The sequence below is a fragment of the Oncorhynchus masou genome, unplaced genomic scaffold (genome assembly GCF_036934945.1).
Source record: "Oncorhynchus masou masou isolate Uvic2021 unplaced genomic scaffold, UVic_Omas_1.1 unplaced_scaffold_2662, whole genome shotgun sequence".
Lineage (NCBI taxonomy): Eukaryota > Metazoa > Chordata > Actinopteri > Salmoniformes > Salmonidae > Oncorhynchus > Oncorhynchus masou.
This window is the reverse complement of record NW_027009097.1, coordinates 14,251-26,785: the sequence shown is the minus strand read 5'-3', so window position 1 is coordinate 26,785 and position 12,535 is coordinate 14,251. Positions and strand designations below refer to the sequence as shown.

Genomic DNA, 12,535 nt, shown 5'->3' with positions numbered 1-12,535 from the left:
TCTGTGCGGTGTGGGCTTTTGTGTCTGTGCAGTGTGGGCTTTTGTGTCTGTGCGGTGTGGGCTTTTGTGTCTGTGCGGTGTGGGCTTTTGTGTCTGTGCGGTGTGGGCTTTTGTGTCTGTGTGGTGTGGGCTTTTGTGTCTGTGTGGTGTGGGCTTTTGTGTCTGTGTGGTGTGGGCTTTTGTGTCTGTGCGGTGTGGGCTTTTGTGTCTGTGCAGTGTGGGCTTTTGTGTCTGTGTGGTGTGGGCTTTTGTGTCTGTGTGGTGTGGGCTTTTGTGTCTGTGTGGTGTGGGCTTTTGTGTCTGTGTGGTGTGGGCTTTTGTGTCTGTGTGGTGTGGGCTTTTGTGTCTGTGCGGTGTGGGCTTTTGTAGCCAGTTCGGGATCATAATAACTGTCTTCTTAGGAGACAGAATGACATTCCCCCAGGAAAACAGAATTTGGGAACATACAAAGACGGCCTATTTGAAAGCTAGGAAAAAATGTACGTGTATCTTGTGAAATGTTTCATAATTTAAAAGTAGCTCTCATGCTAGAAAAGGTTGGAGACCCCTGATTTCCTTTGACCTATAATCTACAGGTTAGTATAGACCTAATCCTCTATAATATAATCTAGAGGTTAGTATAGACCTAATCCTCTATAATAATATAATCTAGAGGTTAGTATAGACCTAATCCTCTATAATATAATCTACAGGTTAGTATAGATCTAATCCTCTATAATATAATCTACAGGTTAGTATAGACCTAATCCTCTATAATATAATCTACAGGTTAGTATAGACCTAATCCTCTATAATATAATCTACAGGTTAGTATAGACCTAATCCTCTATAATATAATCTACAGGTTAGTATAGACCTAATGCTCTATAATATAATCTACAGGTTAGTATAGGCCTAATCCTCTATAATATAATCTAGAGGTTAGTATAGACATAATCCTCTATAATATAATCTAGAGGTTAGTATAGGCCTAATCCGCTATAATATAATCTACAGGTTAGTATAGACCTAATCCTCTATAATATAATCTAGAGGTTAGTATAGACCTAATCCTCTATAATATAATCTACAGGTTAGTATAGACCTAATCCTCTATAATATAATCTAGAGGTTAGTATAGGCCTAATCCTCTATAATATAATCTACAGGTTAGTGTAGACCTAATCCTCTATAATATAATCTAGAGGTTAGTATAGACATAATCCTCTATAATATAATCTATAGGTTAGTATAGACCTAATCCTCTATAATATAATCTACAGGTTAGTATAGACCTAATCCTCTATAATATAATCTAGAGGTTAGTATAGACCTAATCCTCTATAATATAATCTAGAGGTTAGTATAGACCTAATCCTCTATAATATAATCTAGAGGTTAGTATAGACCTAATCCTCTATAATATAATCTAGAGGTTAGTATAGATATAATCCTCTATAATATAATCTACAGGTTAGTATAGACCTAATCCTCTATAATATAATCTAGAGGTTAGTATAGACCTAATCCTCTATAATATAATCTAGAGGTTAGTATAGGCCTAATCCTCTATAATATAATCTACAGGTTAGTATAGACCTAATCCTCTATAATATAATCTACAGGTTAGTATAGACCTAATCCTCTATAATATAATCTAGAGGTTAGTATAGACATAATCCTCTATAATATAATCTAGAGGTTAGTATAGGCCTAATCCTCTATAATATAATCTACAGGTTAGTATAGACCTAATCCTCTATAATATAATCTACAGGTTAGTATAGACCTAATCCTCTATAATATAATCTACAGGTTAGTATAGACCTAATCCTCTATAATATATTCTAGAGGTTAGTATAGGCCTAATCCTCTATAATATAATCTAGAGGTTAGTATAGACCTAATCCTCTATAATATAATCTACAGGTTAGTATAGACCTAATCCTCTATAATATAATCTAGAGGTTAGTATAGACATAATCCTCTATAATATAATCTAGAGGTTAGTATAGTCCTAATCCTCTATAATATAATCTAGAGGTTAGTATAGATATAATCCTCTATAATATAATCTACAGGTTAGTATAGACCTAATCCTCTATAATATAATCTAGAGGTTAGTATAGACCTAATCCTCTATAATATAATCTAGAGGTTAGTATAGGCCTTTAATCCTCTATAATATAATCTAGAGGTTAGTATAGACCTAATCCTCTATAATATAATCTACAGGTTAGTATAGACCTAATCCTCTATAATATAATCTACAGGTTAGTATAGGCCTAATCCTCTATAATATAATCTACAGGTTAGTATAGACCTAATCCTCTATAATATAATCTACAGGTTAGTATAGGCCTAATACTCTATAATATAATCTACAGGTTAGTATAGACCTAATCCTCTATAATATAATCTACAGGTTAGTATAGACCTAATCCTCTATAATATAATCTACAGGTTAGTATAGACCTAATCCTCTATAATATAATCTAGAGGTTAGTATAGACATAATCCTCTATAATATAATCTACAGGTTAGTATAGGCCTAATACTCTATAATATAATCTACAGGTTAGTATAGACCTAATCCTCTATATTATAATCTACAGGTTAGTATATACCTAATCCTCTATAATATAATCTAGAGGTTAGTATAGACCTAATCCTCTATAATATAATCTAGAGGTTAGTATAGACCTAATCCTCTATAATATAATCTAGAGGTTAGTATAGACCTAATCCTCTATAATATAATCTAGAGGTTAGTATAGATATAATCCTCTATAATATAATCTACAGGTTAGTATAGACCTAATCCTCTATAATATAATCTAGAGGTTAGTATAGACCTAATCCTCTATAATATAATCTAGAGGTTAGTATAGGCCTAATCCTCTATAATATAATCTAGAGGTTAGTATAGACCTAATCCTCTATAATATAATCTACAGGTTAGTATAGACCTAATCCTCTATAATATAATCTACAGGTTAGTATAGGCCTAATCCTCTATAATATAATCTACAGGTTAGTATAGACCTAATCCTCTATAATATAATCTACAGGTTAGTATAGACCTAATCCTCTATAATATAATCTAGAGGTTAGTATAGACCTAATCCTCTATAATATAATCTACAGGTTAGTATAGACCTAATCCTCTATAATATAATCTACAGGTTAGTATAGACCTAATCCTCTATAATATAATCTAGAGGTTAGTATAGACCTAATCCTCTATAATATAATCTACAGGTTAGTATAGGCCTAATCCTCTATAATATAATCTAGAGGTTAGTATAGACCTAATCCTCTATAATATAATCTAGAGGTTAGTATAGACCTAATCCTCTATAATATAATCTACAGGTTAGTATAGGCCTAATCCTCTATAATATAATCTACAGGTTAGTATAGACCTAATCCTCTATATTATAATCTACAGGTTAGTATAGACCTAATCCTCTATAATATAATCTACAGGTTAGTATAGACCTAATCCTCTATAATATAATCTACAGGTTAGTATAGACCTAATCCTCTATAATATAATCTACAGGTTAGTATAGACCTAATCCTCTATAATATAATCTAGAGGTTAGTATAGACCTAATCCTCTATAATATAATCTACAGGTTAGTATAGACCTAATCCTCTATAATATAATCTAGAGGTTAGTATAGACCTAATGCTCTATAATATAATCTACAGGTTAGTATAGACCTAATCCTCTATAATATAATCTAGAGGTTAGTATAGACCTAATCCTCTATAATATAATCTACAGGTTAGTATAGACCTAATCCTCTATAATATAATCTAGAGGTTAGTATAGACCTAATCCTCTATAATATAATCTACAGGTTAGTATAGACCTAATCCTCTATAATATAATCTACAGGTTAGTATAGACCTAATCCTCTATAATATAATCTACAGGTTAGTATAGACCTAATGCTCTTTCTGTATGTTTGATTCTAGTTAGAAGACATGACGACAGAATGCTCTTTGTCTATAGTAGTAATAATGCTGTGATGTTGTATGGTTCTGATTGCAGTTGGATGACTGGTCTCGTCCGATCAGCGTGGGTTGAGTTTGTTAGTTAATAGTCATACTGCCTCATCAGCTCTAGTCTCCACAGCTTGACCATAATGAAACCAACCATCATAACATGACATGAAGCCACCAGCTGAAAGCCCATTCATACCAGCTGTACTAGAATACAGTCAGTCGTGCCTTACCTCATGCTGAGCTGCTGATCATGTTTGCCTGTTTTCTAGCCCACATCTTTAACTGTGTCTGATGTTTTATCATAATCTGAACTGTATTTACAAGGTGTGAGTTTGACTTTCCTTCACGCCGTCATCCCCTCCTTCTGTGTCTCTCCCTCGACGACAACATGACGTCTTCTCCGTGTTGATCCTTTCCAGATGAGTAACAGTGGCTATTCCATCAGCAGCAACGTGACCTCTCCCCGTTCCACGGTAAACCATGAACCATGACCCCCTCATTGTCCCGTGTTCACTAAACCACGCAGATGAGGTTCACTCTGAACGGTTGTCTTTCTTCGTTATATTGCCTTATGCTTACTGTACTAACATGTACTGGCCTGTAGCATGCAGGTGTCGTCATGGTAACATGTACCGGCCTGTAGCATGCTGGTGTCGTCATGGTAATATGTACCGGCCTGTAGCATGCCGGTGTCGTCATGGTAACATGTACTGGCCTGTAGCATGCTGGTGTCGTCATGGTAATATGTACCGGCCTGTAGCATGCCGGTGTCGTCATGGTAACATGTACTGGCCTGTAGCATGCCGGTGTCGTCATGGTAACATGTACCGGCCTGTAGCATGGAGTGTATGCTGCTGTGTGTGTTTGTACTTGAGCGTGTATGTATGTGTGTGTTTTTGCACTTAAGTGTGCGCATATACACAGTGTACAAAACATTAGGAACACTCCCCCACACGCCCTCAGAACAGCCTCAGTTCATCAGGGCCTGGACTCTACAAGGTGTCAGAGACAGCCTCAGTTCATCAGGGCATGGACTCTACAAGGTGTCAGAGACAGCCTCAATTCATCAGGGCATGGACTCTACAAGGTGTCAGAGACAGCCTCAGTTCATCAGGGCATGGACTCTACAAGGTGTCAGAGACAGCCTCAATTCATCAGGGCATGGACTCTACAAGGTGTCAGAGACAGCCTCAGTTCATCAGGGCATGGACTCTACAAGGTGTCAGAGACAGCCTCAGTTCATCAGGGCCTGGACTCTACAAGGTGTCAGAGACAGCCTCAGTTCATCAGGGCATGGACTCTACAAGGTGTCAGAGACAGCCTCAGTTCATCAGGGCCTGGACTCTACAAGGTGTCAGAGACAGCCTCAATTCATCAGGGCCTGGACTCTACAAGGTGTCAGAGACAGCCTCAGTTCATCAGGGCATGGACTCTACAAGGTGTCAGAGACAGCCTCAGTTCATCAGGGCCTGGACTCTACAAGGTGTCAGAGACAGCCTCAATTCATCAGGGCCTGGACTCTACAAGGTGTCAGAGACAGCCTCAGTTCATCAGGGCATGGACTCTACAAGGTGTCAGAGACAGCCTCAGTTCATCAGGGCATGGACTCTACAAGGTGTCAGAGACAGCCTCAATTCATCAGGGCATGGACTCTACAAGGTGTCAGAGACAGCCTCAGTTCATCAGGGCATGGACTCTACAAGGTGTCAGAGACAGCCTCAATTCATCAGGGCATGGACTCTACAAGGTGTCAGAGACAGCCTCAATTCATCAGGGCATGGACTCTACAAGGTGTCAGAGACAGCCTCAGTTCATCAGGGCATGGACTCTACAAGGTGTCAGAGACAGCCTCAATTCATCAGGGCATGGACTCTACAAGGTGTCAGAGACAGCCTCAGTTCATCAGGGCATGGACTCTACAAGGTGTCAGAGACAGCCTCAATTCATCAGGGCATGGACTCTACAAGGTGTCAGAGACAGCCTCAATTCATCAGGGCATGGACTCTACAAGGTGTCAGAGACAGCCTCAGTTCATCAGGGCCTGGACTCTACAAGGTGTCAGAGACAGCCTCAATTCATCAGGACATGGACTCTACAAGGTGTCAGAGACAGCCTCAGTTCATCAGGGCATGGACTCTACAAGGTGTCAGAGACAGCCTCAGTTCATCAGGGCATGGACTCTACAAGGTGTCAGAGACAGCCTCAGTTCATCAGGTCATGGACTCTACAAGGTGTCAGAGACAGCCTCAATTCATCGGGGCATGGACTCTACAAGGTGTCAGAGACAGCCTCAATTCATCAGGACATGGACTCTACAAGGTGTCAGAGACAGCCTCAATTCATCAGGACATGGACTCTACAAGGTGTCAGAGACAGCCTCAATTCATCGGGGCATGGACTCTACAAGGTGTCAGAGACAGCCTCAATTCATCAGGGCATGGACTCTACAAGGTGTCAGAGACAGCCTCAATTCATCAGGGCCTGGACTCTACAAGGTGTCAGAGACAGCCTCAATTCATCGGGGCATGGACTCTACAAGGTGTCAGAGACAGCCTCAATTCATCGGGGCATGGACTCTACAAGGTGTCAGAGACAGCCTCAATTCATCAGGGCATGGACTCTACAAGGTGTCAGAGACAGCCTCAATTCATCAGGGCATGGACTCTACAAGGTGTCAGAGACAGCCTCAATTCATCAGGGCATGGACTCTACAAGGTGTCAGAGACAGCCTCAATTCATCAGGGCCTGGACTCTACAAGGTGTCAGAGACAGCCTCAATTCATCAGGGCATGGACTCTACAAGGTGTCAGAGACAGCCTCAATTCATCAGGGCATGGACTCTACAAGGTGTCAGAGACAGCCTCAATTCATCAGGGCCTGGACTCTACAAGGTGTCAGAGACAGCCTCAATTCATCAGGGCATGGACTCTACAAGGTGTCAGAGACAGCCTCAATTCATCAGGGCATGGACTCTACAAGGTGTCAGAGACAGCCTCAATTCATCAGGGCATGGACTCTACAAGGTGTCAGAGACAGCCTCAATTCATCAGGGCATGGACTCTACAAGGTGTCAGAGACAGCCTCAATTCATCGGGGCATGGACTCTACAAGGTGTCAGAGACAGCCTCAATTCATCGGGGCATGGACTCTACAAGGTGTCAGAACAGCCTCAGTTCATCAGGGCATGGACTCTACAAGGTGTCAGAGACAGCCTCAATTCATCGGGGCATGGACTCTACAAGGTGTCGAAAGCGTTCCACAGGGATGCTGACCCATGTTGACTCCTGTCCTTTGGGTGGTGGACCATTCTTGATACACACAGGAAACTGTAGAGCGTGAAACAAACAGCAGCGTTGCAGTTCTTTACACAAACCGGTGTGCCTGCCACCTACTACCATACCCCGTTCAAAGGCACTTAAATCTTTTGTCTTGCCCATTCACCCTCTGAATGACACACATACACAATCCATGTCTCAATTGTCTCAAGGCTTTAAAATATATTTTTAACCTGTCTCCTCCTCTTCATCTACACTGATTGAAGTGGATTTAACAAGTGACATCAATAAGGGATCATAGCTTTAACCTGGATTCACCTGGTGTGTGTGTGTGTGTGTGTGCGTGTGTGCGTGTGTGTGTGTGTGTGTGTGTGTGTGTGTGTGTGTACCGTGTACGTATCTGAACACGCATCTCCCCCTGTAGCGGTGCAGCAGCCCCTCCACCCCCAGTGGTATCCTGTCCCCTGTGGGCCCCGGGGGGTCAGACAGCCACCTGCAGTGGGAGGAGCGGCAGGGACAGTGGCTGAGGAGGAGGCGGCTGGATGGGGCCATCAACAGGGTCCCAATGGGCTTCTACCAGAAGGTGTGGAAGATCCTGCAGAAGTGCCACGGCCTGTCAATAGATGGATACGTGCTGCCTGCCTCCACTACCAGAGAGGTATGTAGTGTCAGTCTGTCTATAGATGGATACGTGCTGCCTTCCTCCACTACCAGAGAGGTATGTAGTGTCAGTCTGTCTATAGATGGATACGTGCTGTCTTCCTCCACTACCAGAGAGGTATGTAGTGTCTGTCTATAGATGGATACGTGCTGCCTTCCTCCACTACCAGAGAGGTATGTAGTGTCAGTCTGTCTATAGATGGATACGTGCTGTCTTCCTCCACTACCAGAGAGGTATGTAGTGTCAGTCTGTCTATAGATGGATACGTGCTGCCTTCCTCCACTACCAGAGAGGTATGTAGTGTCTGTCTATAGATGGATACGTGCTGCCTTCCTCCACTACCAGAGAGGTATGTAGTGTCACGGCCTGTCAATAGATGGATACGTGCTGCCTTCCTCCACTACCAGAGAGGTATGTAGTGTCTGTCTATAGATGGATACTTGATGCCTTCCTCCACTACCAGAGAGGTATGTAGTCAAATCAATAGATCAAATGGTATTTATATAGCCCTTTTTACAACTCCATTAATAATGTGCAGTAACCCCCCTAGACCCCCAAACAGCAGCACGGCATCAAGGAACATCTCTCAGTGTTTCACATTTAGAACAAATGCTGCTTCCTACAATAGTAGGAAATAAGATTTCCTTTCAGACACTGTGATTGGCACAGACAGATCCCTTGATGGAGATTCCATCTGTGTCTGGGAAAGCGTTTCTGACCCCGACGTCGTGTCCCTGCCCGCCAGATGACAGAAGGCGAGATCAAGTTTGCGGTGCACGTGGAGTCTGTTCTGAACCACGTCCCCCAGCCAGAGTACCGACAGCTGCTGGTGGAGGCTGTGATGGTGCTGACGCTGGTGGCTGACGTGGATGTGGACAACATCGGAGGGATCATCCTCATCGACCGCATCGTACACATGGCCAATGACCTCTTCTTACAGGACCAGGTAAGCCTGAGCCAGAACGGCCCATAGGGCAGGAGCCTGTTTCCTGTTTCTGTAGCGTGATGTACGAGTAACTACACCCTCTGGAACATCTGCAAGCAGAGACGCATCGGGTCCCATTTTAAAGTGTTTGGTTTGACTCGACCGGGGATCGAACCCCCACGCTTCCAATCTCAGAGTGGAAACTATTCCCACAAGGCCACAGAGATGGTCACTAGAAAGTAGTGTCCCGTAAAGGGTTAATGTGTAATGGTCACTAGAAAGTAATGTCCCGTAAAGGGTTAATGTGTAATGGTCACTAGAAAGTAATGTCCTTGTAAAGGGTTAATGTGTAATGGTCACTAGACAGTAATGTCCCGTAAAGGGTTAATGTGTAATGGTCCAGTTCAGTAATGTCCCGTAAAGGGTTAATGTGTAATGGTCACTAGACAGTAATGTCCCGTAAAGGGTTAATGTGTAATGGTCACTAGACAGTAATGTCCCGTAAAGGGTTAATGTGTAATGGTCACTAGAAAGTAATGTCCCGTAAAGGGTTAATGTGTAATGGTCACTAGACAGTAATGTCCCGTAAAGGGTTAATGTGTAATGGTCACTAGAAAGTAATGTCCCGTAAAGGGTTAATTGTGTAATGGTCACTAGAAAGTAATGTCCCGTAAAGGGTTAATGTGTAATGGTCACTAGAAAGTAATGTCCTTGTAAAGGGTTAATGTGTAATGGTCACTAGAAAGTAATGTCCCGTAAAGGGTTAATGTGTAATGGTCACTAGACAGTAATGTCCTTGTAAAGGGTTAATGTGTAATGGTCACTAGAAAGTAATGTCCTTGTAAAGGGTTAATGTGTAATGGTCACTAGAAAGTAATGTCCCGTAAAGGGTTAATGTGTAATGGTCACTAGAAAGTAATGTCCTTGTAAAGGGTTAATGTGTAATGGTCACTAGAAAGTAATGTCCGTAAAGGGTTAATGTGTAATGGTCACTAGAAAGTAATGTCCTTGTAAAGGGTTAATGTGTAATGGTCACTAGACAGTAATGTCCCGTAAAGGGTTAATGTGTAATGGTCACTAGACAGTAATGTCCCGTAAAGGGTTAATGTGTAATGGTCACTAGAAAGTAATGTCCCGTAAAGGGTTAATGTGTAATGGTCCAGTTCAGTGATGTCTGTCCTGTATCGTTGCCATATTATCATGTTAACTAGAGTCACGTGTCTCTGCCTGACTCGTCCATATGACAATCACAACATAACATGGAGTCAGAAGTGGGATCCGAGCCCCACGTCTCAGTTTGTAGTAAGACCTATTCTCTAACTAGACAACATGATCTGTATCTACCTATCAGACATGTCCTCTATGTTCCAGAGGACCCATGGAGCCAACGAGTACTTCCTGGAGAAGGATCCAGCCACGGGGATATGTCACTTCTTCTATGACAGCGCCCCTAGTGGCAGCTACGGTACCATGACCTACCTCTCCAAGGCTGTGGTCACATACCTACAAGACTTCCTGCCGCAGTCTACCTGTCTCATGCAATGAGGTATCAGACTGGGGTTGATGTAGAGCGCTCTCCCGGGCCTCGCAGGCAGCTATCAAGAGAGTCTAGTCAAGTAATATATTATAGTGTGGAACGAAATACTACTGCCTAGTTCCAATTCTCCCCAAGTGTACACTCGTACACTCGTTCACTCCCGTTCAAGGATGATTTAAAATCATTGGATTGAATTCTTGAAGTGAATGAGTGCACACTTCAGAGAGAAGGGGAGAACTAGACTTTGGTAGGAAGTTGTGGATGGGGTTTGACCTATGACTAAGATATTCACAACACACACTCTACTTTTATTGCAGCTAATTGATTGATTATAATCAATAATATAGCAGGTTTAAAATTAAATATATAATTAATTATAATTAAATATGTTTGTTTTTTATTTTGAGTGTTGGACGACACGCGGTACTAAAATTATTTATAATTTTAACATTTAATATATATGTGTAAATCAGATGGAGTTGTTTAAAACAATCTAATGTGATATAATGACTGTATTTTGCCTAGCCCTCCTCTATTGTATCAGTCTCACCCTGTGTTGTGGGGATATAAACATATCTAATCTAATATGATATTATGACTGTATTTTGCCTAGCCCTCCTCTATTGTAGCAGTCTCACCCTGTGTTGTGGGGTTATAAACCTATCCAATCTAATATGATATTATGACTGTATTTTGCCTAGCCCTCCTCTATTGTATCAGTCTCACCCTGTGTTGTGGGGTTATAAACCTATCCAGAAGTTACTATGTTGTCCCGTGTTGAAGAACTGTGGCTGACTGTACCTTTCATCCCACTGTACAACGACATTTACCTCTCATGTCATCTGAGGTTGTGGCTCATCATCACCACTGTATGTGTCACACATACTGTGCATTTATCCATACAGTGCCTTGCGAAAGTATTCGACCCCCTTGAACTTTGCGACCTTTGCCACATTTCAGGCTTCAAACATAAAGATATAAAACTGTATTTTTTTGTGAAGAATCAACAACAAGTGGGACACAATCATGAAGTGGAATGACATTTATTGGATATTTCAAACTTTTTTAACAAATCAAAAACTGAAAAATTGGGCGTGCAAAATTATTCAGCCCCTTTACTTTCAGTGCAGCAAACTCTCTCCAGAAGTTCAGTGAGGATCACTGAATGATCCAATGTTGACCAAAATGACTAATGATGATAAATACAATCCACCTGTGTGTAATCAAGTATAAATGCACCTGCACTGTGATAGTTTCAGAGGTCCGTTAAAAGCACAGAGAGCATCATGAAGAACAAGGAACACACCAGGCAGGTCCGAGATACTGTTGTGAAGAAGTTTAAAGCCGGATTTTGATACAAAAAGATTTCCCAAGCTTTAAACATCCCAAGGAAGCACTGCGCAAGCAATAATATTGAAATGGAAGGAGTATCAGACCACTGCAAATCTACCAAGACCTGGCCGTCCCTCTAAACTTTCAGCTCATACAAGGAGAAGACTGATCAGAGATGCAGCCAAGAGGCCCATGATCACTCTGGATGAACTGCAGAGATCTACAGCTGAGGTGGGAGACTCTGTCCATAGGACAACAATCAGTCGTATATTGCACAAATCTGGCCTTTATGGAAGAGTGGCAAGAAGAAATCCATTTCTTAAAGATATCCATAAAAAGTGTTGTTTAAAGTTTGCCACAAGCCACCTGGGAGACACACCATGTGGAAGAAGGTGCTCTGGTCAGATGAAATCAAAATTGAACTTTTTGGCAACAATGCAAAACGTTATGTTTGGCGTAAAAGCAACACAGCTCTTCACCCTGAACACAACATCCCCACTGTCAAACATGGTGGTGGCAGCATCATGGTTTGGGCCTGCTTTTCTTCAGCAGGGACAGGGAAGATGGTTAAAATTGATGGGAAGATGGATGGAGCCAAATACAGGACCATTCTTCAGTCTCTCGATGTGCAAAACTGATAGAGACATACCCCAAGCGACTTACAGCTGTAATCGCAGCAAACGGTGGCGCTACAAAGTATTAACTTAAGGGGCTGAATAATTTTGCACGCCCAATTTTTCAGTTTTTGATTTGTTAAAAAAGTTTGAAATATCCAATAAATGTCGTTCCACTTCATGATTGTGTCCCAC

The 12,535-nt window shown here is 41.6% G+C and overlaps 2 protein-coding genes across 2 annotated transcripts in view; both read left to right on the top strand.

The window, feature by feature from the left end:
• Positions 1-11,156, top strand: part of LOC135533792 (phosphorylase b kinase regulatory subunit alpha, liver isoform-like) — a gene marked incomplete at its 5' end in the record, with an annotated part of 34,941 nt that extends 23,785 nt beyond the window's left edge. Inside the window, 5 exon segments of the mRNA XM_064961021.1 lie at positions 4,043-4,069; positions 4,416-4,469; positions 7,696-7,929; positions 8,678-8,878; positions 10,229-11,156. Of these exon segments, the coding sequence (XP_064817093.1) occupies positions 4,043-4,069; positions 4,416-4,469; positions 7,696-7,929; positions 8,678-8,878; positions 10,229-10,402 (690 nt within the window).
• LOC135533793 (uncharacterized) lies at positions 5,114-7,687 on the top strand. Its single transcript, XM_064961022.1, has 2 exons — positions 5,114-6,183; positions 6,404-7,687. The coding sequence occupies exons 1-2, from the start codon at positions 5,114-5,116 to the stop codon at positions 7,275-7,277; spliced, it is 1,944 nt and encodes a 647-aa protein (XP_064817094.1). The 3' UTR covers positions 7,278-7,687.
• Positions 11,157-12,535: the final 1,379 nt, after the last annotated feature.